A 27,978-nucleotide genomic window follows, 5' to 3' on the forward strand; every position below is an offset into this window, starting at 1 on the left:
CCAAGGAGCCCTAGTATTTCCCCTATCCCTTTCTGTAATATTTTTGGGGTATCTGGTCCTACATTGAAGTGTTTGATCCATTAGGAATTGATTCTGGTACAAGGTGATATATTAAGGATCTAGCCTCCGTTTTTTACACATGTATAGCCAATTCTGCCAGCACCCTTTGTTAAAACACCCTGTGTTTTGGTCTCTTTATCAAAGATTAGATGGCTATAGGTGGGTTGTTCATTTCTGGGTCTTCAATTCTATTCCAATGGTCTTCAGGCTTTTTCATGTGCCAGGACCAAGTTGTTGTAACTACATCTTTGTAATAGAGTTTGAAGTTTGGTATTGGTATTCCTCCAGCACTGTTCTTCCTGCTAAGTATCATTTTTGCATTTTTGCTATATGGAGTCTTCTATTATTCCATATGAATTTTTGGATTAGTTCTTCTATATCATTGAAAGATGGTGGGATTTTGATGAATATTGCACTGAATTTATAAATAGCTTTGAGCAGTACTGCCATTTTCATGTTGTTAATCCTCCCAATCCAAGAGCATGGAAGGTTTTTCCACTTCCTTAAATCTGCTTTAACTTCTTCTGACTAGTTGTTCCCAAGTTGTTAGGCTATGGTATAGTAAATTACACTTTGGGAATTAATTGTCATGTGTAACTGTTACATTTGGATGTTACCTAATTTGATCATTTAAAAGGAATTCCATTTAAGGTATGTGGTTGCAGGTCAGAAAACAAGGTAACTGTGTGATGCTCTGAAATGTAAAAAAAAAAAAAATGTTAATTAAATCAACTAAATCCAATTTTAAAAAATAAAAAAATAAAGGTTCTAGCCAATTCAACTGAGTTCCAGAAAGAAATAAAAGGCGAGCCGGGCGTTGGTGGCTGACACCTGTAATTCTAGCTACTCAGGAGGCTGAGATCTGAGGATCGAGGTTCAAAGCCAGCCAGGGCAGAAAAGCTCATGAGACTCTTATCTCCAATAAACCACTAGAAAACCAGAAGTGGCCCTGTGGCTCAAGCAGTAGAACACTCTCGCCTTGAGCTGAAGAGTGCAGAGACAGCGTCCAAGCCCAGACAGAGTTCAAGCCCCACAACTGACAAAAAAAAAGAAAAAAGAAATACAAGGCGACTAGATTAGAAAGAAGCAAAACTATTTTTATTTTATTTTATTTATATTTTATTATTTTATATTTATATTATTTGTATTATATATTATTTATATTTATAAATGTACATTTATATTTTATTATATATTATATTTATTTTATTTTCAATTTTATTATAATATGGCATACATAGAGATCCCAAGGAATGAACACACACACACACACACACACTCACAAACACACAGATCCTAAATGTGAGGGACAGGCATAAGATTCTCCATATGAAAACAATAAATAATAAAGTAAAATTTATCAGCAATTTATCAGCAATCCATGATCCAAGCACACCTAAAAAACTGTTCTTTTCAAAGGATGAGGTGGGAACCAATACAACAGCAATATACACAAAAAAATGTTGGAAATTATCTGTACACCTTGCAAGGGGATTGGGAGAGGTAAAGGAGGAGAAAAATGAGGGAAGGGGTAACAAGTCTGACAAGAAATGTACTTATTACCTTACTTATACAACTGTAACCTCTCCGTACATCACCTTAACAATAAAAAAATACCAATGGAAAAAATTATTCTTTTAATTCCATTCATTTCAACCTGAGATATAGAAATACAAAATTCAGAATTTACCTTTTTAAAGTGTCTATTTGCTTAAGAGAAATATTTGTTGGCATGTGCATAGTTCTAGAAAATATGGAGGTAAAGAACCTTTTGTTTATACAGCCAAAGTTAAATGATGGGAATTAGAAAAGATTTTGAAGCAACATAGATATTCTGCTGGGCCTATTACAGAACAGCTAATCTGTTCAAGCTTAATTCTCTCTAATGGGTTTTCTTCAAAGTGCTTTACAGCAATCTAAATCAGTTCAAAATATTGCATCTTGATGCTCACCTAAAGTAGAAAGCAATAACTATATTTTCAATTATTTAGTTTGTGTTTTTACTTTGTCCCAGTCTCCCAGAGATTTTAAACACCATTAAGTACTTCACAGTACTGGTATGGACTCCTTCCTTCCTCAATTACATTGAAATTAACACGGAAATGGTATCTTATCCCAATAAATTGAGCATACTTCTTAGGTAATATAAGCCATACAGAGAAAGGAAAATTGTCTTACTTTTACAAAAGCATTCCATTTACTTCTTTCCCACAGACTAAAAGCACAGACCCTGCCGGGTTTAAAATTTAGAAAACACAAAATAAGACTAGGGATGAGAGTTCTTGCTAAAGACCAGGAAATGTCCTTAATTCCCTGTATCTCAAGGCCACAGCAAACATTTCACTCATTCATTTCCATAGGTGGTCAAACATCATTCCCTGCTTATTTGTAAGCACACACAGCTTTATTTTTTCCTCACATAGTTGTTTTTTAACTCAAAACCAGTCTTATCATACAAAGATTGGATTAAAGCAATAGAAACATTTTCATCTATAAATCAGTTTACTCCTTTCACTTTTATGTATGTATTTTACTCTACATCCAGTATTTGATTTTTGATTATAATAAACAAAATAAGTTCATTAAGAATCAGGTCATATTAACTGAATACACAGTATTCATCTCTACAAGATAAAGGCAAGTTTTTATAAATGAATTACTAAATAAAAACATATATTCTCAAAAAATATTTCCCTAATATTTCATACCTGTCATGAGGAAAATCTGTTTTGTTTTGTTTTTTTGGATAGGAAGATTTTTCCAGCTTTTCTCATCAATCCTCACCATGAAAATTCCAAAGAAGTGATAAATTCCAGAAAAAGAAAATCACAGACCAAAAGGCAAAGATCTATTACAATATAAAAGAATTCTCTATCAGACAGTTCTGTAAGCCCTTTGGGGGACCATATAGTTTTAATGTAAAATGATAGTCAAAAGAAAAATAAAAGATTCTGACTGATGTCATAGTAACTAAATAACCAATTTTTGACTTTTCTTCTTAGGAGGACATGATCCCTGCTAGGTGTTTGTCTTAAGACCTATAGCATTGCTAAGTTGAAGGAGGATTGTCTGTAGGACTTATTAGACCAATGAAATGGAAGCTAACTGTCATATGCCACAGCCCACAGAAGCTACTTTTCCCCACCACCAAAGGGAAAGCATGTTCCAAATATAAGTGCACTTTGGCAGCCGGGCCCAGGAGTAAAGAAGACAATAGAGCAGAGCCAACCTCCACAGAGAATGAGCAAGAACCATACCTGTCCTTGTAAACCTTGAGATTTGAGTGGTGTTTATACAACTTGACTGAGAAGCATTATAAAATCTTAAGGAAAAAACAAACTGTTTAAATAGGGATACAGGTGGACCCATTGAAACAATGAGATGTACAAGGCATTATGTTGAAAAATGAACTTTACAACTTTGGCAGGGCTGGGGGGAAGAAGGGGGGATGGGAAAGGGAAACAAAGGAGGAGGCAACAATGCTTGATAAGAAATGTACTCATTATCTTGCTCATGTAATTGTAAACCCTCTGTAAGGTATTGTCACAATAAAAAAAATTTTTTTAATCTTAAGTAAAACCTTCTGCATTCAGTGGAAGAAAATATCAAACCATTTCCCACTAATAAACATAAGCATACTTTTCAATCTTCAAAAAAAGTTGTCAGTTAAAAAAAATAAACAATGAGACAATGACTCACATAAATGTTTCTAAATATCATTAAGCAACAGAATGAATGTAGCCATTAAGTACAATTGCTATTTAAAACAGCCTTAACCATCAGGGAAAGGCAAATCAAAGCTACATTAAGATTCCATCTCACCCTAGTCAGAATGGCTATCATCAAGAAAACAAATAACAGCAAATGCTGGCCAAGAGGGGCATGTCTATAATGTCAGCTATAAGAAAACCATGAGGTCTAAGGCTAGTCCAGGGCCAAAATTTAAGATTCTACCCCAAATTTAAAGCATAAAGGGGTTGGGGGAATGGCTCAAGTGATAGAGTATTTACCTAGCCAGCAGAAAGCCCAGACTTCAAAGCCCAAGATAGCCAAAAGAACATTAAAAACAACCATATTAAGTGAAAGAAGACTGAACAGTAAACTTATGACTCTTGAGGAGTTACTGTGTGCTTCATTACTTATGAATATTATTTCAACACTCCTAACAATATAGTGACAGTATTATTTACACTGATAGATATGGAAACAGAGGATTAGACAGTTAAGAAGCCATAGCCATCACCTGGCATGCCCCTGCCAAGTGGCTTTTTTAACTATCCCTGTAATTTAACTTGTCTTATTCTCAAAGAGGCTTAAAGAAGAAATTTACAGTTATTTTTGTCATCTGTCTCAATATTTCAGAGTCCCTTAAGCCAAGAATTTATTAATTTTACTTTACCCAATCTTATGGCATAAATTAAGCCCGTTTATTCTCTCCTTGTTACCAAAGCAACACTTTTATATAGAAATCAGGTCTACAGCAAGATTACATTTTTTTTTTTTTTTGGTCGGTCGTGGGGCTTGAACTCTGGGCCTGGGCGCTGTCCCTCAGCACTTCAGCTCAAGGCGAGCGCTCTACCACTTGAGCTACAGCACCACGTCCGGTTTTCTGGTGGTTTATTGGAGATAGGAGTCTCAAGGTCTCTCCTGCCCGGGCTGGCTTTGAACCTCGATCCTCAGATCTCAGCCTCCTGAGTAGCTAGGATTACAGGCGTGAGCCACCAGCGCCCGGCAAGATTACATTTTTTAAAACCCACTTTACACATGATTTCAGATGACTCTGATAAAGAAATTTTACCCATCTTATGGTTGTGCCATCATTGTTGTTATTAATAAATTTTTGATATTATGGTAGATATGATCAGCTGTGGTAAAGTTGTTATCATTTCCTTCATCCACAAGGTTTGTCATATTAGTGGTTTTATAAGTAAACAAATAAGGGAAAACATATAGAGACAGTATGTTTTTATCTAAGTTAAATAATGGCAAAAGGCTGGGTATATAGCCCAAGTAGTGCAATGCTTGCCTAGCAGGCAAGAAGCCCTGGATTCAATCCCCAGTTCTATAAGGGAAAAAAAGAGGCAAAAAAATGTATAACCTGAAATACTAGTGAATTACAGACAATTCACACACAGAAAAGCTTAATTAGAATCCTACTAGTCTAAAATATATAATACTCATACATAGCTTACTACATTAATCAGTTTAAAAATTCAAAATAAATGCCAAGATATTTTTATATATAAGCTTCCTGGACAATGTATGTGTATATGTAAATATATACACAAAAAATATATGTGAAGTAGAATATATGGTGCATTTATATAAAACATGTGGTTTTATACATATTTATATATACATGTACATATCTTACATATATATAGTTGCAGGGTGAATGGGCCCTCAGAACCCACATGTTGTCATTAAGAGATGTGCATGTGCATTAAGCCAGGCTCCAGTGGCTCATTCCTGTAATCCTAGCTACCCAGGAGGCTGAGATCTGAGGATCATGATTCAAAGACAACCCGGGAGGGCAAGTCCATGAGACTCTTATCTCCAATGAACCACCAGAAAACCGGAAGTGGTGCTGTGGCTCAAGTGGTAGAATGTTCACCTTGAGCTAAAGTGCTGAGGGACAGTGCCTAGGACCCTAGGACCCGAGTTTAAGACCCATGACTGACACAGAGAGAGAGAGAGAGAGAGAGAGAGAGAGAGAGAGAGAGAGAGAGAGAGAGAGAGAGAGAGAGAGAGAGAGAGAGAGAGAGAGAGAGAGAGGTACATTACAGGATAGTAATTATATGTAAGGACTCTGGGACCAAACTTCTGAGTGAAAATCCCAAACCTGTCATCCCAGCTGAGAAACCTTGTGACTTTGTTTCCTTCCTATAAAACAGAGAAGAGTAGAACCTATCTCACAGGATATAAGGCAAATGAAATGTAAAGAACTGAGTAATCTTCCCTACATATAAAAACCTCAAAACCATACTGCAGATCCAGCCTACTATCCTTTCCATGGAGATCCTGCCATTGAGTATTAGTACAACATCCCAAAGCTCTTAACTGTAAGTCTTTTGTATTTGAAAACAATTTTTTAAATTAATTTAAGATTCCACAATTAGACAAGTTCACTAATTGTTCCTGGTGATGTAACCTCACCTAGTAACTTGAAGCAAAACTTTCAAAACACTGTAATTATATTACAGAAAGTGTAACAGATTTATTCTAAAGTGGCTTATGCAGACTTTTCATTAAGCCATTTTCTCAAAGATAACTATAAAGCACCTTTCAGACTCCTTTTGCAATCCAAGAGTTAAACCTCTTCTTTCTATGGTTTCATTTTCTGAATCTTCCATTCCTCAGAGATATTGAGAAGTAGGCAGCCAGACAGTGAAAGAGATTCATTCACATCTATAGTACCTGCATGTACTCTCATGTTCTTTCTTTTACTCTGGGACTGGCCACGCTCTTTCCTGAGACTTTCTTTCATCAGCTTTCCCTCAAGAGAGAACATAGCTATACTTTCCCACCTCCCATTACTCTTGTACCTTCAAGGATGGGTTACCACTTCAATTCCAGCCTCCAGTCCTGCCACTCCCTCCTTTGATACTGCTGACCTACAACTCACTGGTATAGTTACTGCTACTGCTCATGACTTTTCTGCTTTTCCCCTTTGCTTTTACTTATATCACTGCACATGCCACATTCCCTCTTCTCCCAGTCTGACTAACTCCAGTTCATCCTTCAAGAATCAAGTCAGTAGCCACTTCCCTTAGGAGATCTCCCCTTAAAACTGAAGGTAGGTGTGGTACCCTTTTATCTACTCCACAAGACTTTAAGAAGGAAAAAAAACTATTTGAAATAATCTATCCAGGCTAAAGTACAAACACATTATGGCTGGAAATGTGATATGTTTACAATTCTGTGTCTGGCTCAATAAATAGGTGTTCATCTCAACCTAGAAATCTGGAAATTCAGAGGAAGAGTTGTAATGAGCATCCCAAATCCCCTTATACAGTCTCCATATTGTGTCAGGTTATTGTATATAATAGGTTTATAAAATATTGTTTTCTGCCTACTAAAAGATAAGATTAAGGGAGAGAATAGAATTAATTTAATTTATGTTACTAACTACCCAAATACTAAAATCAAATTGCCATACTTCCTTTCAGACTATAAATATTTCATCTCTATTCTTGGAACTTGTTAATTCAGGCTTTGGAGTTTTAATTCAAATAGGGTGGTAGTAGCAGGGGAGCTGATAAAATTCAGTACCTTTTACATCGAAAAGGTAGTCTGTTCATTCTAAAAAAATTAACTTCTATCTTAAAAAATTAAAGGAAGTCATCAAAGAAGTTTAATTCTCAAAGAAAGCTGTCCCATGTTATGGGAAAGAAGTATCAATGACAATAAGCAATAGGAACATCTTCATGCCATGGTTGGGCTAGCCTTTCCTGCATGGGTCTGATGAGGGCTCAGCAGTTCTCCATGTAGCTCTGAACTGGGCTCCCAAAGATGGCTCAGGTAGGCATTATGGTTCACTGCTGTACTCTGAGTCCAGGCAACACAGACGAGGTCCAAATCTTCATTCTTGAGTCACACAGCTAGCAATCAATACAAAGGATCTACTACAAGTATTAACACGCTGGAGAAGAGCATTACATTTGGATGTCAGATGGAACAGAAGGGCATTCCATCTCTGTGAAGGCTGTATGTAGTCCATTTCTTCAGGAGACAGACAGCTTAGATACCTTCCTTCAGATGAATCCTCACTTCCAGCATCCACCAGGAAGGGGAAGGGCAAGAAAGAGCTCTGGGATTCTGCAGGAAGGAACAATGAAGGTCTACCTGACACAAGACTCTCTTCCATAAACTACAGGGTCTGTAGCTTAAAGGCACTTGCCTCTCAGCCTGAGTACAAGTCCTCCAGCTCCACCAGCACCTTCCATTTTAACAATTCCAGATATGACACGGTCAGGTTCATAGCCCTGGGACATGGCTGATAGGGAAAGAAGTGAATGGGGCCATGTTGACAGCTGTCTGTTCAGCCAAGGTAGAAATCCCAAGAAAAAGACTGAAGTTCAGAACAGAGTTGATCATTTTTAGTTGCTGTTTGTTCTTAAGGATCTCTTGACCTAACAGAGCAAATCTGTATGTCCTTTTTTTATATTTATCTCAGTAACCTGACTATTTATATGTTGATAGAAAATAAAGTGTTGTCTTCAGTGTAAAAATTATAAGTTCCATGGCTATAGCGCAAACCAAAGCAATAACAAATACTTGTTCGATTTACTATGGGCCTGACTTGTGTCAAGCAAGTTTCTGTCTCTTCCTCACTACGCAACGGTAGTTCAATTAGTAGAAAATAATGCTGTATGCTAGAAGGAACAGTTAAATGCAATTAGTCTGACAACACACTGCACCATGATGTTCAGGTCCATATGGTAGTCACTAAGAGCACAAGTAGGAACTATGGTGCCATGACACAAAAGCTCCACCTTATCTAGCTTACAGGTGACCAAAGTCACAAGAGTCCAATTTGTATTCCTCAAATCAAAAAATACTTGCAGTATTTTATCAAACCAAATAAATACTTGAAGTTATTTAATCCCAATTGTTCTCCTGTTGGTAACCCTTGCAAGCTCTCAGAAAAAGGAAATGCATGCCTGTACACACCTTCATTAGGAAAATAAAGCCAACAAACTTCCCTCCAATCTAGAGAACATCCAAGTTGATTCTAGTCAACTGCACCATATTTCATCAGTCACATTACACATATTTTCTAGTGAAATAAGACTGGAAATTAGACACGGAAAATACAGTAAAGTTTCCCACCTAAAGAAATCAGAGTACTGTAATGGCTGGAGGAAAAGTGAATAGCTAGTCATGCTGGGATGAAAGGGCAGTGAGGAAAATGTTTAAGAACTACTCTTAGTTCCACTTGGAGCCTGTCATTATGACTAGGACATGAAGAGAGTTGGAATTTGTAGCCATAGCCACTGGGCAGTGCAATAATTCTGTAAAATACTCACCTCCAACCTCCACTGCCACCATCCCTCTCCCCCTTAGCTTCTATTCACTATAGTACTCTTTTCTCCCAGAGACAGAATGGCTGCAAAAGAATAGGGACATTTCATCCCTCTTGGAGTTTTTGTGAGATTACTCACAAATCTGAAGTGTTTGTAAGAATATCCTATCATGCCCAGCATTCACTTATGATACAGCAGAAAGACTCAGCTCTGAAAGGATTGACAAGAACAGAAATGCTGTAAAAAGTGATTATCCTATTTATTATAACTTGTGTTTACTCGGTTTTTATGTTGATTTCTGACTGTAATCCCACTAGGATACAATTAACCACCCCCTCACTCATCAGAATTGTATTACAAAGATTTACAAAAATAAAATAAATGCTGCCTCTAAATATAACCTCCCAGCTTTACAAATTTGCAATGTTATTACATAAAAATCTCCCCAAACAGGGGAAAGAAAAATGAAGTCTACTGAAGGGACTTTTTTCAAAGGAATGCTTTATGTCTCCAAAACTCAACTTACTAGGGCATTAGAAATATAGAGTAATGGCTCCACCGTAATCCTACTACATCAGAGCATATATTTTAACACAATCCTAAGGTTATCTGGATTCACATTAAAGTAATTTCCTGAAGGAAAGTTAACTATGGTGACCTATGTTCTCAAAACAGCTCTTTTCTTACTCTCAATATCTCCTATAAATGTGTGTGTGTGTGTGTGTGTGTGTGTGTGTGTGTGTATGTGTGTGTGTGTTTGTACTTTGCAATTTGAAACAAAAACAGAATTGGTGATGATGCACTACAGAAGGTTTTTTTTTATCTGTCAGGCATCTAATTAACATTTCAATGAACAGTGACAGAAAATTTGTTCTGTCACTTCATAACTCAGGTAAACAGCACAAGTATGACAAGAAAAATTTAACTAAGACTAACAGGTTCACATTACATCCCTGTAGGGGATTTCTGAAAACTAATTTCCCATCCATAACAAAGGAAAAATAAAATTACATTCAGCATCAAGTTAAGCACATAACTCTAAAGTAAGCTGCTACATTAGCCAGGTCTCCAAATTACAGTTATTTTTTGTTTACCTCCACTAACAACGAACCTCTGGGGAGGAATTATGTGAAGAAGTTTAAGGATCCTTCCTGACGTTGCAGAGGGGAAAATACCCAACTGAATACAATTAATGACTTCAGCGCTCTTTGATTTCTGTTCTCTCTAGGGGGAATGATCACAGAATTTTGAAATCAGAAGGATTGCCATAGACAGACCACTGCTGCTGGTCTACTTACATAGAAATGTCTTTGTACTAAACCAGGTAATTGTTAGGTTCTGAGACAGCACACTCTATATCACTGTAACACATTTACACACTCCCTAATCTTACTGGTGCCCCTGTGCAACCCAGAATAATTCTCTTCCCTCTCCACCCCCAGCCCTGAGTGAAACATCTTCAAATACCCAAGGGCCCCTTAACACCCTTAGGTGTTAGTTTCCTTAGATTAAACCCATTTCATTTCTTGGGTGGTGTGGTATCCTCTTACTTTGATCTAAATGTGAATTTTGTTTCCAGTGAAGCAAAACTGTGATTAGCTTGACATAATTTAATGAGACCCATGGTGCCAAATGAGGTCATTCGATGTAATGGTTGGTAATACAATACATTCTCAGTAAAACATCAGAGAGTATGTAATGGTTCATATGTCTACATATGTTAGCAGTACAACCACAACTAAGGGCATATTTGCTGGATGATGATGCACAACCAAGTAAAACTACGAATCTCTACTCAAATATATCCTATTGCCACAGACAGAGCAAAAGCATTTTTAAAAGAACTCCATTTGGTGTTCACAAAGCAATTGACACTTTTATTACTTAACATCACAACCTTATGAAGTAGGCCAGAATAAGTGCTGTCATTTTATAAGTGATTAAGCCAAGACTGAGAATAGGAAATGAGAAAAGTTGTGAGCTGCCCAGGGCAAACAGAAAGCAAGGTTGAAGCAAGTTGAGTTTAAAATCTTCAATAAAATTTCCATACAAAAGGGAACAGCCAACAATGAAAATAAGTTTTTATGGATTTCACTTTGAAACAAAACAAAGAAACATTAGGCTACTATTAAATGGTACTGAAATTGTTTTTTATGGTCTTGATTTTCGCCACCCAGATTGTATTCACAAAATGGGCAACACTATTCCAAGTTAAAATCTGATTTTTTTATTTAAAAAAATCTTGATTCCACATTGAAAAATTATTTTTTCTTAGTTTAACTATTATTTTAGCCTAGATTAAGCCAAAGGGCCTCATTCAAGTTGCTAATCCCAAGTATCATTGATTAAACCCATTCTGGTTCATAGGGATGTTCTCTCAAAATGGGTTATTAATATTTTATAGCCCTCCTACATTTTTATGAAAGATAATCTGGAACAAGGAAAGAAATCATTTCCCATACATAATATTCATCTTAATCATTATCCAAAGACATTTGGTTAAAACTCATCCAGCACATGCAATATGCATCCTTCCTGTCATCCTGAACTAACCAGTCTTCCCAGTGAGCAGTCTTTAACAAATCCCCCACAGAGGATTCCAAGCTCATATTACTTACCAATGGGAGCTTCCCACTGACTTTCCAACTCCTCCATGGTGGCCACTGGCTCCACAGTCACCACAGCCCACAGACTTCTCATGAAAGACATTTTTTCTAGAAACTATTTCACATCACAATCTCCTGAAGCTCTTTCTTATGCTCTGGGCATCCACCAAGACTTTTCAACCAATGAAAACCTCTGCAGCCAACTAGAGTCCTTTTTGGCCAATGAGATTGAGGGCAGCGGGCAAAAAGCTGCTCTCAGCCAACCAGCTGCAGGATACCTGAGCTCAACACACATACGCTCTGCTCTCCTTTTGCCCTTTGTGTTCTGAGGCACAGCTATGAACCACAAGGAATTGGGGTTAGATTCAAAGTATTTGTTCTACAGATTTGGGAGGGAAAGCTCTGGGAACATGATGGCCAAGATTAGGAGTCTTTTAGCATTTTCTAACATTATCAAGGACCTGGAAGCCCAAGGGGGCCTGGAAAAAAGCTACTACCTAGACATGAATTGACTGGTGATTAGATGAAAAGAACTTTCATAAGAAGAACCAAAGAACATCGGTGGATTCTAGGAAAGCATCTCTAAGGAGACTACACTGTTAGTACACTACTTGGTCCTCCTCCCCAGTGGGGGTGCAGTCCGCTCACACATTCCCACGCCTTCTCATTCCTGCTTTAATAAATAAATTTTATCTTCAAACAAATATCACACTTTATTTTCCCCAAATCTCTAATTGAAGTTTTCCTTATACATGGATTGTCTTCACATTTATTTCCTCCTCCTAAAATAATACTCAGGGATCCACTTCAAATGCTACTAGGCCACACATACTTTACTCTCTCTGCAGGATATGCTGGTGCTCCCCTCCAACAGGTAGCATCAGCTTTGTACTGCTGACATGTACATGTATAGTTTGTTCTCTTCTAAGTTCCTAAGTTACACTCTCATTCCCTCTTACATTCTCCCACCCCCTGCAGCAAGGTTTTAAACTGCAGGTTTCAACTCTTACATAGGAAATACAAAAAGGAAAAAAGTACAGAAAATATCAAAAGGCACCACACATAGTAATGAGTGTTATTACAGGCACTCTTGTTTCAGCTGTGCATACTTAGGTACACAGGGGATCTAGGCTGTAATGTTAAATGTATTTCTTACATTTGATTCATGATACAAAACATTTAAAAACCACTGTCTCCACAGTACCTATCCTATAACAATGGCTGATACTCTGAATACTGAGTTAAAAATTTTGATGACTATGAAATAATCCATGTATTGGATTTGTATCCTATTTGAAACATAGGTTCTTTCAACCAATCTGAACCAAAGTGTATAGATTCTGACATATGTGAAGCTTCAGGGTGGATGGGGTCAGGGTGAATGATACAAAGGGTCTAAAGTATTATTTTATCATGATAGATTTTCTTCCAGATAACTAAAATATATTCATATTTAAGAAGATTAAATATACATTGATTTTGGAAAGCTTTACTCATTCAGTGAAACCATCTTATGATTACAATGTTCTCTATCTTTAAAATACAGAGTAATTCTACTCTGAATAAAAGGAACTTTCAGAGATACCAAGAAAGCCTTTGTTCTGCTTCTTCCTTCACCTAAAACGACTATGTCATTTTGATATCCTCATCTCTTACCATCTGTAAAATTCCAATTAATCTTCCAAAGTTTAAAGGCCATTCCATGGAAACTTTTATATTTTTCCTTAAACTCAATTTTCCTCTTTCCCTCCTCTTTTAGCCTCTCTATTCCCAAACATGGTCCCTTTTCTGAATCTCCACTGTTGGAAACTTTCTTTCATATTTATTTATATATTTGTCTCATTCCCCTACTAAACAACATATGCATAACTCATGTTTTGTTCATCTTTGTATCCCCTACAACAACATTAAAAGGTCTTATACTTTAAATATGGTCAGTAAAGATTGGTGAAATAAAGAAATGAAAGCAACAGCTAGCATGCTAACAGCCATGGTCCTTATTTTAAGAACCCTGAAGAATGGCTTGTATGTCAAGCAGCTGGCCCAAAGCCGATGGACTACAGGAGCAAAGCAGGAGGCTGAACAGAGGCCCTATTCCTTTGGACATCTGCCCAGTAAACTTTCTGGACATTCAGCTCTACCAAATGAACCTCCACACCTGGATACAGAATCTCAAGTTATCCACGCTGGCTTCAAAGTTGAATTAGAGGTACTGATTGGGGGTGCACATTTCAATGTTAATGTAAGGCAGAAATGAAAATCCACCTGTACACTCACACTCAAAAGATCATCAGAAAAATAAGATATAGAGCAGGTAATCCTTGAATTATCAATTGTCTATACTGATTATATTCAATAATACTAAGCTTTATCTTTCTTATACATCTTTAGCATTTGAGCTAATACTGTGACCAGTAGAATAAACAAACGGGCTTACACACAGTCACAACCAATGCAATGCAATTTGGAAAATGATATCAACCAATTTTAAAAGGTTAGGGATTTAAAGTAAGACTCACTAAGCTGTACTTCTTCTCCCTTCAAATAAAAGTATCTTCCTATTATTAATTAAAAGAAGAAATTGTTTGATGGTTATTATTTAGAATTCACATTTTCTTTCATAAGTCAATTCACAATTAATAGGCATAATTTCCTAAATCATGATATTTTGTTTTAAGATTTTTTAAATTTAAATCAGTAGCTTAATTTAAGGTTCTGCCCTTCTTTTTCTTTGATATTTCAACAGATCTTTAACTTCCAGTCCATCGAAGTCTGCTTTGTAATTAATTTCAAAAGCACCTTCATATACTGGGAGGCTCTACCGTATTCCAGAAAATGCACTGGAGCTAAACTCAAAGAAGTAGGCTTTGAAGTTAATTTATAGTTCAAATATTACTCCCCAATTGTTAGCTGTATGGCCAAGGGGCAGGTTTTCTGAGATCCCTATCCTAAGATTCTCCATCTGTAAAATGGGATTAATAATTTATTTTGTGTAAGGTTCCTATAGCAAACAAATGGACAACTACATTCTATGTACTTATGACAGTAAATTAATAAGTAATAGACACCTTGTAAAAGAATAATAAAGACACGTAGTAAATACTAAGTGCTCTATAAATTTTAGTTATTAAAAGTCTACTGTCATTTGTTTGATAGTTTCAGTCATCTAACAATACACACCTTCTATTTATTTCTTCATGTTATTATTATTCTTTATTTCATCCCACTACTTATCACTCCTGAAATCATTGTAAGATTCAAATAAAGAAAACAATGGATATGAAAATATCAAACACATAGAAAATACTTAAGTATTAGTTATTTTTGATCACCTATAAGCTTAAGAGTAAACCATAAACTTAAATTTTTAAATCAATCATTAAAATTGAGTTTGAAACACCAACCCAAAGTTGACCCATTACTGAGAAAATGTATGGCCATATTAGAAATCCTCACTGAAGGAGTTCAGTTTATCTTTAATTCACCGAAAACATGTACGCCCATTCTTTATCTACAGATTGAGAAATACTAAAGGCAAACTGTTCTTTTATATTGTAATCAAGAAAATCTGCAGGCTTTCTTAAGCCAAAATTTTATACACTGATTAAAATCTGATTCCATGTATGGCAGCTTTTGAAAAAATCCTTAATTCTTCCAAAAAAATGAAAATTATTAATATAAATTTCAAGCCAAATCAGGAGCCACTCTCTAACAGTGCTAGAGGTAACTCAACAGTGAACTCAGGGTAGAAAGGAGAGCGCCAGAAATATATCTGGTAATCTCAAAAAATTACTTATAAAACTCATGAAAGGGTGCTATTTGAGCAAGCAAAGAGACAAGCTGCATAAAAATATGCCAAAACAGTAAGCTCTTCCCTTTGCTAAAAAAATAAAATAAAAATAAAAAAGCAGTCTGAGTGCCGGTGGCTCACACCTGTAATCCTAGCTACTCAGGAAGCTGAGATCTGAGGATCATGGTTCAGAGCCAGCCTGGGCAGGAAAATCCATGACTCTTAACCACCAGAAAACGTGAAGTGGTGCTGTGGTTCAAGTGGTAGAACACTAGCCTTGAGCTCAAAAGCTGAGGAACAGCACCCAGGCCCAGAGTTCAAGCCCCAGGACCAACAAAAGAAAAGAAAAAGTCATTCATTTTTAAAGTACATTTCTATCTGGAAACATACTGAATTTGTGCCAGAAACCAACATTTCTAATTGTAAACCTGTAAAATAATAGGTATCTGTAAATGAAAGGCTGAAATAACCCTAGGAGCAGCAACACAGTAATTAGCAACTTTTATAGAGTAATAACATGTTCCATATTCTTTCTACACTGGTTCTTTGAAGTTTCCAATGTAATATATACAAGTTTTATTAGATGAGGGCCCATCCTTGTGTGTTTTATAGGCACCAGTAATATGCAGAGCAAGCTATACTTACTCACCACTGGCTCTTTTATAAGAAACTGCTCAATAATGTATTAGCTTTGTGTCTAGTTTATTTGGTTACACCTGTCCTTAGAAAAATAAAAGTCACTGGAGGCCTAAATCACCGAATATCTCCACATGTCCACATATCATCTATATGAGTCATAAATCATAAAGCATTTAGTTTTCAAATTGAACACTGCATATTCATGTGCACACCACTTGCAGTTTTAGACACATGTGAACTCTTTACTGATTAAAAAAAAAAAAGCTCAGTTCTACAATATGCGATCACCAGAGGCAGAACAGAGTGCAGTTAACATGCTTGTTCTAGCAGATGTTCGTCCCCGTAAATATTAAACATAACGCAAGTTCCTCCAGGAATATGAAGGCAATAATTTCACCACCTGAATAGGACTGGTTGGAAACGTTTAAGAGGTTTGTGGGGGTGGAGGGAGCGAAAAGAGGGGTAGGAAGAGGAAGGCTGAAGTAGCCAATGGGATTTTTAAGACACCTGCAACTGCAACTGGGATTCAACTGCTTTTACCTTAGATTCACCTACAGCAGCCCCTTCCTGTGAGATGAGCAAGAAATAGAACCCAGAGTGCACCCCAAGCTGTGAGCGTGACATAAAGGGACACTCGGGGTGCCAGAGGCGGAGGGGAGGAGAGGAGATGGAGTACATCTGTGGAGAGGTGTGACCCTCTAGGAAACGTGTCTGCCTGGGCCAAGGCCTCTGGAACCCCGCATGGAGAAACGTTTGCCCCCCCCTGCCCTGCCCTAGGGGGTGTTCACTTCTCCATCTCGGGTGGGAGTGGGTGGGAACAAGCAGGGAGGGGACTGGAGCATCCTCTCAGGGCACTTTGGCAGCCCCAACTCCAGGGGGGTCGCCGGGGCAAAGCCAGAGGCTCTGGGACAACGAGAAGGGAAGGAAGAGGAGGGAAGAGAGCTGAGAGTGGCTAGGAGGTGGGGGGGGGGGGAGGTCGGTCCTCGGGCATTAGTGATACGTCCTTTAAAAAACCAAAAATCCTCGCTCTCCCCTGCACAGCCGCGCTGGTCCCTCGGCACCCAGATCGTCAGCCCGGGGGCTGGAGCGGGCAGCACCGCGGGGAGGGGACCGGAGAGGAGGACACACAGACGGAAAGGCTGCTGTGCGTCCATCCAGCCGGGGGGGGGGGGGGGGAGGGCAGGAAGCAGGCGGCGAGGCGGGCGCCCCCGACCCACCCCACCCCCACGGAGGCCGGCTGCCCCGGCGCCCCCCCCCGCCCCGCCCCAGGTGAGGGCGCGCGGGCCGCCGCGACTCCCCGCGCCGCGCCGCGCAGCTCCCGCCGGCCCGGAGCGGTCAGCACGAGGACTTACCACAGCGACTCGAGGTCCCATTCCTGGAGCAGGGCTAAGTCGAAGCTGTCCATGGTGGGAGGTGTCGGTGTCAGCGCCGCCGCCGCTGCTGCCGCCGCCGCCGCCGCGAAGCTCCGGCCGCCCGCGCGCTGCGAGGAGAGACGCCGGCTGAAGGTGCATCCCGGCCGCGCCCGAGCCGCCGCCCGCCCGCCTCGAGACCCCGAGCCGGGGCTCCCACAGCCCCCCGCCCCCGAGTCCGCACCGGCCCACAGGGCAGCGGCTGCCGCGCACTCACCCGCTCGCCGGATCGCGCGCAGGCACACTCACGAGAGAGCGGCGAGCTCGCCGCGCCGCCTCGCCCCCCTCCTCGGCCGGCGCCCGCCCCTCCTCCGCCTCCGCCCCTCCTCCCTCCCTCGCGGCGGCCGGGCCCGCTGCAGCCGCCGCCGCCGCCGCCGCGGTGCTCCGCGCTCGCCCGCCCGCCTCTTTCTCCTCCGGGAGGCGCGTGTGCGCGGGCGAGGCCGAGGCGCGCGCGCCGCGAACCCCCGCGCCGCGCCCGCCCCGCGCGTCCCTGCGCTCCCCACGCCGCTTCCCGAGGTCCCGCGGTGCTCGCAGGCCACGCGGCAGGCTTGTCCTTCTCCCGGGTCCTCGGACTTCCGCGGCCCTCTTGACCCTCCCTCAGTCCAGGCGCAGCCCGGGGGAGAGAAGGGCAAAGCAGAGGCGCCCAGGGCCGGGGAGGGGGATGCTGAGCCTGTGCCCGGCCTGCCGCAGCCCCAGCCCGGCTCCGCCCGGCCCCGTCCCGGCGGCACGCACTTCTCTGGCCTCCTGAATCCGCCGGACCCTGCTCCGCGCCTCCGCCGGCCGACGGTGTGCGCGAGCTGCACACCTCGGGTGGGTGCAGGGAAATCCTTGGCCGCCCCAGGCGCGCTGAGAGTTAACTGTGCAGCCCACGGCAGCGCCGTAAACAAATCGTTTCAAATATCAAGTCAGTAAGTTAAATGAAATAAAAGAGGAAGCAGGAAGGGAAACCTCTTCCAAGAAGACTTGCACTCAGCTGCAGTTTGGCCTACAGTGGGGGTTGGGGTCCCCACTGTTCCCCAGCTGGCGGATCCCTGGAAACCAACCTCCTTTCTTTTTATGTCTTACAGGGAAGGCCTCTGGGTTTCCACTACAAACTTCCCGCCGCCTCTCTTGCCTGGAAAGTGGCAGATTGTCAGCTGGAAGGATGATAGAGTATCATCGTGGCTGCTACTTATACCAGGTCCTTGTTAGAATGACTTCCCTAGTTTTAGAGCAAGCGTTTTCTTTCCTTCCCACTCATTGTTATACACATGCTGAGAGTCAAGTCTTTGAGACCTGTTTCTCCGCGGCTAGCCTAAAACGGAGAGCCCATCCTTAGTGCTCTCTGACTTTCTGAATCTCTTGACCTCAGCTCAGGGAGCCTCACTCGAACGTCCCAGAATTCCTTGAGATAGTAGCAAGGAGCAAGACAGTTATGCCTCACGGCCGGCACCAAACCCACATTCCCTCCCTGACAGAGGCCTTCCCAGCGCTCTGCCCCTTTGTTCCTTTTCTGGACACGAAGAGCAACTGCCTAGAGCTGCCAGAAAATTTAGAACCTTGGGTAGAAGTCACAGGATTCGTGTAAGGTCAAACCTAGTAGCCCCCCCCCCTCACCCCCACCCCCTTCCTCACCTCATCACTTCTGAAGAAAGATTAACAAAGTTGTGGACACTGGTACAAGCCCAAGAAGCCAATGAGAATTTGTTGAGATTGGATTGTATCACGCTCAGCACAACCTTCCCCCCTTGCCTGCCCCCTCCACCCCGGCACCATCCCAGCTCCAGAGTAGTCCTTCCTTTATTAACATCCATAACTAATGTGCAAAATGTAAAGCACTAAATTAAGGCAGAATCTGCATCACATAGTCGGGAGAACGACTATTTTATATGCTGACAACTTCCTCATCCTGAAACACTTCCCTCATTAGTGGAAGGTAGTAACAAGGCTACAAAAGAACAAAGGGAATATGAATACAGAAAAAAAAAGTACAGGTGTGAGGGGCTGGCTTCCAAAATCTCCGTCTGCAGCATATTTGGAGGGGTGGGGGCGGAGTCTGCCTTCCTGCTATCTCCTTAGCATAAGCCTTGTTGGAAATGTTTGCTCTGGCAAAAGTGAGCTGTAGACATCACATGGAGACAGCCTTCCCAGGAACAAAGGCTGGGGGTGGAGGGTGGAGGAGAGAGCTAGAGGAACAGCCCTGTCTGGAAGAACTGCAAGTTCCAAGGCCTGAAATGTGTCCTGTTTCTTGGGCTCCTGTCTGCAGCTGGGAAGCTTCTCCAGAAAAGAGACCTCCAGCTTCTCATGGGGATCTGGCTTTCCTTCCCTTCCCACCACATCTGTTTATACAAAGGAGGCTGATGAAGAACAAGCTGACCTATGTTTACTGGGGGCCCCATGCAGGGCTTGAAGCTCAGGATACAGTTTTGCCCTCACCAAGGAGGCTGAAGAGAAATAGAGGTCCTGAAAATGAAAGGCAGTAGCAGGATATAGAGCTAGTAGAGGGGCTTATTAAAAAAAAAAAAAGCTATGGAATAATGAGTAGATTTATATTTGAATTCAAACTCTGGGGCCATATGTTAATTTATGGCTATACTTGAGTTTAAAGCGATTTCACTGTGGGTATTTTGAAATGTTTCTTCAGGAATAACTGTTATTTTCTGTTTGAGGCTTTTAACTTGGTGATGTTTTCACTAATAGTTTTATTTTCAGTGGTATGTGGTGTGTGTGTGTGTGTGTGTGTGTGTGTGTGTGTGTGTGTGTGTGAATAGCATCAATTTGGAGAATGGGGACACTAGTAATTGTTGTAGATACTGTTTTATACTAAGCTCTGTGATGGAAATAAATCTAAATTAATAGTTTTGACAAGTGAAATGTAGATCAGTTAATGAGATTCTCAATGGGAAGAAGTTATCATCATCATCATCATCATCATTATTATATTTTATTAAGATATTCTCATTATCTTTCAGCCTCTAGGTGCATGAACCAGATTTGGCAAGCACTGAATCTAGTTGTCAAAATATTAAATTCTCAATGCAAAGGAAAAAGGAGAGGAGAGGAAAGAGGAAAGGAGAGGAAAAAAATGGGGCTTGGACTTCCTCGAATTAGAATTCCAGAGGTGATCATTTTTTTTTTGTAATGGAATGAGACTGCCTAAATCAGAAATAAAAATTAGTGTTTCCAATGCAGCTGTGGTAGCTTTTGTTCATCCTACCGACCTTATGACCCGAGGGGCTTTTCTCCCTCAGGGAGATACAGCCTGACAACTGGAGCTGAATCAAACCACCCAGCTTGGACAGGAGAAGCTGCTGAATGAAGGAGCTAGGAGCTACTTGGGCTTCCTGGGTAGATTGGTTTGTTTGCATAGGCTAAATTCATGATATAAAATGCCTAAGAAATGAATCTTTCCCAATTTAGGGTGGGGCATATGAATATATTTACCAAAGACCCTCTCATTCTGTCCATCTAGAATCAGAAGTCTCCTATATATACCCAGAAGAAAATCTGTAGCATCTCACTAACATCTTCTTTGGGATACAAATTAAGAGAAACTTGGCATGAATTCATTTATTCATGATTTATTTTGAATATATGGCTGCAGTTCAGGAGTGGCTTTTGTAAACAGGTAGGGTTCCCCCCAGGCCAATCCTGTTATTCCTCTAGAAAAACATGTAGGGCCCACGGTCAGCTCTGCAGGTGGTCTACCAAAAGACCCATATCCACCAACCCCTCCTTCATCTCCAGCAACAACACTCTCCCTTCCTGCTCAACAAAGCAGACAGAAGTGCTCTGTTTCTCCTTTCAGAGGCTGCTTGGGTGTTTATAACTGTATCTAGGGATTGTCTGCTAAACCCTATAGGCTTTCTCCTTGCAAATTATATGCTAATATGTGGAGCCCCAAGACAGCAGGATTTTAAATCACCCAAGAGCTACACTGTCCTCAGGCCTTTCCTTCTCTCTCCACAGGTATCTCAGAGTGGCTCTAGCTTGGGATCTGAGGTGCCTTTCTATTTTTTTTTTTCATCATTCCCAGGTCCCGAGCAGATGGTGCGGCTGTGCTAGCTGTCATCACTCCTCCTATGTTTCCATGGAAACATGGGGCATAGGGACCATCTCTGCCTTGGGCTCTCTGACAGTATCCTCTGGCTGAGAACTTCAACACTCTGGCCCCTCCTCCTTGCATGTATGCCTGCTGTCCTGGAGCCTTGGAGAACATTCTGGGACCCAGTAAGCCAGTGTTAGTTCAGAGATCCTCAAAGGACATACTGCCTGAAAATGGTTGTAAACTGTCTGGAAAGGGTAGGGGGGAGAAAGGCCAATAGTTTAGCCAGTTGTCTAAAGCCAATCTAAGATGACAACATATTTGGACAATCTGTCCCCTCAGCCAGCTTCCATAATGGCTCATTATTGCCCAGATGTCAAAATCGATGCTCCTAAGGTTTGGTCTGCTTATTAATTGAATGTGAGTATGTTACTCAGGCTTTTACACCTTACTGATATTCTACCACTAGAGAAATGTGCATTCCTTTAAAAAAAAATCAGGGTTTCCCTAAGGAATGCATTTTCCTCAAAGTTTCCAACATCCTCCTCCCTACATAATTCATTTATATGGCCACTAAGACATTAATTAGATTCAGAAGTCTGTGGAAACAGCAGAGCTAGGAGGGGTCAGAGGGCAGGCAGGGCAAAGAAAAGAGAGGAAAAATGACCCCAGGAAGGGAGGGAGGAAGTGGAGGGAAATTTTTCATGCCCTTCAAGTACCAAACAAGACAAAGATAATTTCAAATTGTGGTCAACTACCATAACATTGTTTAGACAACTATGGTATTGCCAAATTAAAAAATCCTTTATTTTTTAAAAAAAGAATTGGGCATAACAAGGTGTACATATCTTTGATAGTTTTGTTTCTTTCTTTGGGGGGGGGGGTCCGGTCGTGGGGCCTTAACTCTGGGCCTGGGTGCTGTCCCTCAGCTTTTCAGCTCAAGGCTAGCTTGAGCCACAACACCGCTTCCGGATTTTTTTTCTTTTTTGCTTATGTGGTACTGAGGAATCGAACTCAGGGCCTCAAGCATGCAAGGCAAGCGCTCTACCACTGAGCTACCTTCCCAGCCTAGTTTTGTTTCTCATATAGCAGGCTGGCTGGTGCAAAATATTGGTGAATGCAGCTTTCCACATTTAAAAAAATAAATAAATAAAGCCTGGCATCAGTGGCTTGCTCCTGAATCCTATCTACTCCAGAAGCTGACATCTAAGGATTGTGGTTTCAAGTCAGCTCAGACAGGGAAATCCATGAAACTCTTATCTCCAATTAAGTACCAAAAAGCCAAAAGTGAAGCTCTGGCTCAAGCGGTAGAATATCAGCTTTGAGCAAAAAAGCTAAAGAACAGCACCCAGGTCCTGAGTTCAAGCCCCAGTACCAGCATAAAATAAAAAAGAAAGAAAGAAAGGAAAAGAAAAAAATAGTTACTCATACCTAGTGCACAAAAAAAGAATAATAAACTATCATTCATACCTAGTGCAAACAGAGAAAGTAAACCATTCATAAAAGCAGACCAGAAAAGTATCTCCCATCACAGATTATATATCTCATATGCTCATCTATTGGTGGGAAAGTCCCATTATTTTCTGATAGGAGTTCTCCTGATACTAGTAACAAAAATCAAACATCATGACTTAAAACTTAACATCTGCACCGGCTCTTTGTTGTGCTTCTTCAAGATGCAATCTGGCCAACTCTGCAAGATTCAAGGACTTCAAAACCATTGAGAATGGGTGATAACTAACTCTGAAATAGAAAACATTTTTATACGTTTACCCTCTAGGTCCTGTCTTAAGTACCAATGCCATGTAGTGCTCCCAAAATCACAGAAGGTATGATACTATGGTTTTCTTTTACAAGTGAGTACACGAAGAAACAGATAAGTTTCACTCACCAAAGCAAGGCAGATCGGGTTTTGGATGTGGTAGCCACAATACCATATGCTAACCCTGTAACTTTTGTCTTAATTATCTATAGTATCAGAGCATTCCCATATTCAGAGGTGCTTAATTGCTGAATGTAATATAGACCCAGCCAAAAAGCTAGAGAGATCCTTCTACTCCTATCTGCAATTTTCTTTCCTCTCAGCCATATCACAACTGGAGGAAGTACCCACACACACATACTTTGCCTCAGTGTCTTCTTTTGCAACACAAGAAGGTTGGGTTGAATGTTCTTTGTGTCTGTCAGTTTTTGTCTCTGACAGTTCTAAAATATGAGACTTCTGCTTTTAGTTGTTCTTCCTGAGAGCTGCCAAACAGGAATCCCTGGAGTATGTCAGGAGAGCCATAAACCTTCCCTTTTTTAAAGGTAGACCTCCTTCTTGGCTTAAACAAATCTTAAGGTGTTGGTCTGTTCCAAACAGGAGTGGTATGCTGTCTGTTAAGTGTTACCAGACAGCAAGAGCAATATGCCCAAGAGAAAGAAACTTAGATTAGGTCTTTGGGGGCAATGTGGAAAAAGAAATCATAATACAATTGTGGTGCCTGGCTCTTTTCCTATGGCACCAGAAGATCCTTGCTTGGACTTAGTGGTCCTTAGGCAGCCCTGGAAAGACTCTGAAGCTGAAGTGGTACAACTGTGGTTCCCAGTCTGAAAAGAGAGATATTTCAAAATAGCATATTAAGGAGTTTAATATTGATGGAGAGAGACAGGCACTAGTAGCTCATACCTATAATTTTAGCTTCTTGGGAGGCTGAGTCCAGAGGATCAGGATAGCAATTTGCAGCAGCATCCAGGCCCTGAGCTCAAGCCCCAGGACCAATACACACAAACACACACACACATGCACTCAAACACACACACACACACACACACACACACACAGAGTATGGACTAATGTTGGTACATCTGAAGTTAAAAGGAACTTTGGTCTTTGATGATGTCTTCATATAATTGTCCCATCTTTGGGCCACCTACCTAGAACTGTTTTGGAGCACATTAAGACTCTATATGGCCAAGCCAATGTTGCTATGCTTTGATTATTACAGCTAGCTGATTATAGAAACCACAGCTCCTGCTTATTGCTACACGTAGTCAGGTCTACCAGATATCCCAATGATGTGTCCCAGCAAGGATAGCCCTGCCAAAAAATCAACTGTGACTTATAAAAGTCTATGATTGTTTCCTTAAATATAATCTTGCCTTTTGGGTTCACTCCAAATTGTAAGAGTGTCAATTAATACAAAAGAAACAAAAACAAACAAAAAACCCTCATGCTTAGTTAGTTGTCTGAAGACTGATTAATCTGGCTCCAGAATTTTTTGAATATTCCATATTATTAATTGTTTCTTTATATACATGTAATTTATTAACTAGGTTAAGTTACTCTTACATCCTCACAGGGATACTAAAAGCTCTCACTGTGGAAATAGTGCAGGAATAATAATAGTCATTTTTTCTTGTGTCTTTGCCACAATCACAAAAATATGCACGTTCCAGGCTTTGTCATTGTTTCTACCAATAAACTAATTACTACTGTATGAGGCTGATTTTCTTCAGAAGGAGTTTAGAAAAACAACTAATTAAGCACAGTATTTTGAAATATAAACTGCATTACAGGGTTAGAGCCCTATAATAAAGTTGCCAAAGCTTGAAAGTCAAGAGAAACCATAAAAGCTCTCTAGCTAACCTTCTATGAGATAGAGAATCCCTCTACATCAGCCCTCAAGTGGATATTTCTAATAGTAGGAAATTCAGTCTCTCAAAAACTTCCTACTCCATTTTTAAAGTACTCAGGTCTGGCTAGAACAGCATTCCTCAGTAGGTTTATGGATCCTAAATTGATTTCTAATGTACCTTTCTAGCACATTACCAGCCTGCAGTAAGCATTCTGTCTTAGCTCGCAGTTTCATTGAATTGTTTCTATCAGTCCTTCATATATAAAGTCTTGGGGGCCCATCTGAATTCTCTAGCACTTTGGCAGCCACAAGTCCTTGGGCCACTGGGGATGCTATATAGAGAAAAGGAGCCAGTCTCTTAAAAGAAACAGATGGATAGGGAAATGTGAGACACCCCAGCTTCTTCTTAGTTTCTTGGAAGAAGAAAGTTTCAAACAGAAGTGGGAGCTGGCCACAAGAAGAAAAGTGCATACCACAAGGTAGGGAAGGTGTGGAAAGAAAAGTACCTGATGGCTCTGCTAATCCCAAGAAGGTAGAAGAGTATCAGAGCAAGTAGAGAAAAGATTCAGTCCTCAGAATCAGCTCCCCACCCCCACTCCCCACCCCTCCCACCCTATAAGTAACAGAGCACTTTCCAGGAATGGTTCCCAGTGATTTTGCAAAGCTCCACCTCTCTTGTGATGCTTATTATAATTCTATAGACTTGGCTTAGATAGTTACAATTTTATGAATTTAGCATTGCTTTCCATCACTCTCTAGGCAACAATATGAAGTTTATTACAATATAATCCTCTTGGACCTAAGAGTCTCATCTAATTCCCCTTTCTGTCATCCCAGAAAGAATTCAAACTCAAGTCAGGACTGCAGTTATGGGAGACATTTTCCCAAGCTTGGGTCATTGGGTCAGGACCCATAGGGATACTCAATGATCACATGAGTCATTTCAGCTATTGATTTCTCAAACAAACATTATTGAGCACCAAGTATGGGTTAAGTGGTTGGTTTAGAGAGAAGATAGGAAGTTTACAAAAGCAAAAGGCCTGCAGTTGAAAGAATTATCACAACTATTTATTCATCCTTGAATTTTAACAAGTATTTAATTGAGTCTGTGAAGTGCTAAGCACTGGGCTTACCACAAAGGTAAAGCAGATATGGTCTTATGGAAGAAGCTAGATCAAATCATATTGTAAAATAGTTAAGGGTATGAGGAAGGAAGTGCAGGTACTTGTGGAGAGCTTTCTAGAAAGAATGGCTTACTAGTATTCCTAATGAAGAACTACCTAAGGGGCAGAACAAAGAGAAAAACAAAATCTATATAGTACAATGTGTTATTGCTATGCTAGAAGTGTGTCTATGGATCTATAAGACAAAGAGCAGGTGAGTGACAACTGAGACCCTCCTTTGTCAAGGTTTCATGCAGAAAATGACATTTGGTTTGGGTCTAGTGGAATGAAAATCAAAGCAAATGCTGGGTACCCTTAGTTTATGCCTGTAATCCTAGCTACCCAGGAAGCTGAGATCTGAGGATCACGGTTCAAAGCCAGCAAGGGCAGAAAAGTCCTTAAGACTCTTATTTCCAATTAACTACCAAAAAAGCCAGAAGCAGAGCTCTGACTCAAGAGGCAGAATGCTAGCTAGCCCTGAGGCGGAGGGTGGGGGGGGGGGGGATTCAGGAACAGTGTCCAGACCTGAGTTAAAGCCCAGGAATGGTATACAAAAAAAGAAGAAGAAAAGGAAGAGGAGGAGGAGGAGGAGGAGGAGGAGGAGGAGGAGGAGGAGGAGGGGGAGGAGGAGGGGGAGGAGGAGGGGGAGGAGGAGGGGGAGGGGAGGGGGAGGAGGAGGAGGAGGAGGGGGAGGAAGAGGAAAAAGAAAATAAAACAAAAATAAAAACCAGGAGGCCAAATGAAGGGTCATGAAGCAGAATGAGAGAAAAGAACAAGGAGCTATACCAGGCGAGGGATTGAGGGGCCAGGTGTCAAAGAATCTTGTTTTGTGTTGCAAAAACATTTTAAGTGATCAGGAAACACACAAGGGAACCCCATGCTGCCAAACCCCGAGGGACAAGTGAGAGTTGAAAAAAAAGGAACTGGCTTCTGAGAAACCAGAGAAAGTATTTTACCAATACTCAAAGCAAGGGTTTTTCTTTTATTGTAAAATCAAACAAGGCTGCAAGCTCCTTCCCTAGGCAGGGGGCTATCTACCTCATTTGCACAGCCTGGGGCAAAATGGAAATGTGGAGTCTCTTGTTTATAAATTATTAAGAATTTCTAAACACCAACAGCAGAGCCTTTAGCCAAGGCCACGCCTTTCAAAGTATGGGCCCCAAATATTAGAATCCATTACGACCATCCCAGGGAACCAGGTGGAGGCAGGCACACACAGGAGAAAGATTATTATAAGGTTTATTAAAGGGATCATATCTCCCCCTGGAGAGAGAACATATATGGTGTCTACCCCTATCCAGGTGGCAGGTAGGTCTGGGGCTGGGAGTGAGGTAAGTGCCTGCCTTGGTAGGTCTGAGTGGAGAGAGGGAGTGGCCAGCTATCTGGCTGGAACTCTAGGGAAGGAAGGAGCTCAAGGCTGAGTGGAGCTGAGGACCCAAGGTGGGGATAATGCTCTCTTTGGCAACTGCACCCATGAAGTTGGGGTCTGTTCCACAGCCCCAATGGCTTTTTTGTGCTTTGGGGTAACGTTTGCCTAACAGAGTGGGTGGGTGCCACAGGTCTGAGCATCACAGGGCTGACTGCTAACACATTTGGAACACAGCATCATGCCATCCATCCTCCTCTCCTAGGTTTATTCCATCC

At 41.0% G+C, this 27,978-nt stretch overlaps 1 protein-coding gene across 6 annotated transcripts in view; it reads right to left on the bottom strand.

Moving 5' to 3' along the window:
- Positions 1 to 27,978, bottom strand: part of Aff3 (ALF transcription elongation factor 3) — a 579,697-nt gene that overhangs the window by 519,710 nt on the left and 32,009 nt on the right. For 5 of the 6 annotated variants that reach the window (XM_069988533.1, XM_069988537.1, XM_069988535.1 and 2 more), the window contains one exon: positions 17,474 to 17,601. In XM_069988533.1, the coding sequence (XP_069844634.1) occupies positions 17,474 to 17,526 (53 nt within the window). In that variant the 5' untranslated portion in view covers positions 17,527 to 17,601. Of the gene's footprint in view, positions 1 to 17,473; positions 17,602 to 17,747; positions 17,775 to 27,978 lie in introns of those variants that run through there. The other variant, XM_069988534.1, reaches the window with a different exon arrangement.

The sequence above is a fragment of the Dipodomys merriami genome, unplaced genomic scaffold, assembly GCF_024711535.1.
Source record: "Dipodomys merriami isolate MVZ:Mamm:240054 unplaced genomic scaffold, mDipMer1.0.p SCAF_36, whole genome shotgun sequence".
NCBI classification, from domain to species: domain Eukaryota; kingdom Metazoa; phylum Chordata; class Mammalia; order Rodentia; family Heteromyidae; genus Dipodomys; species Dipodomys merriami.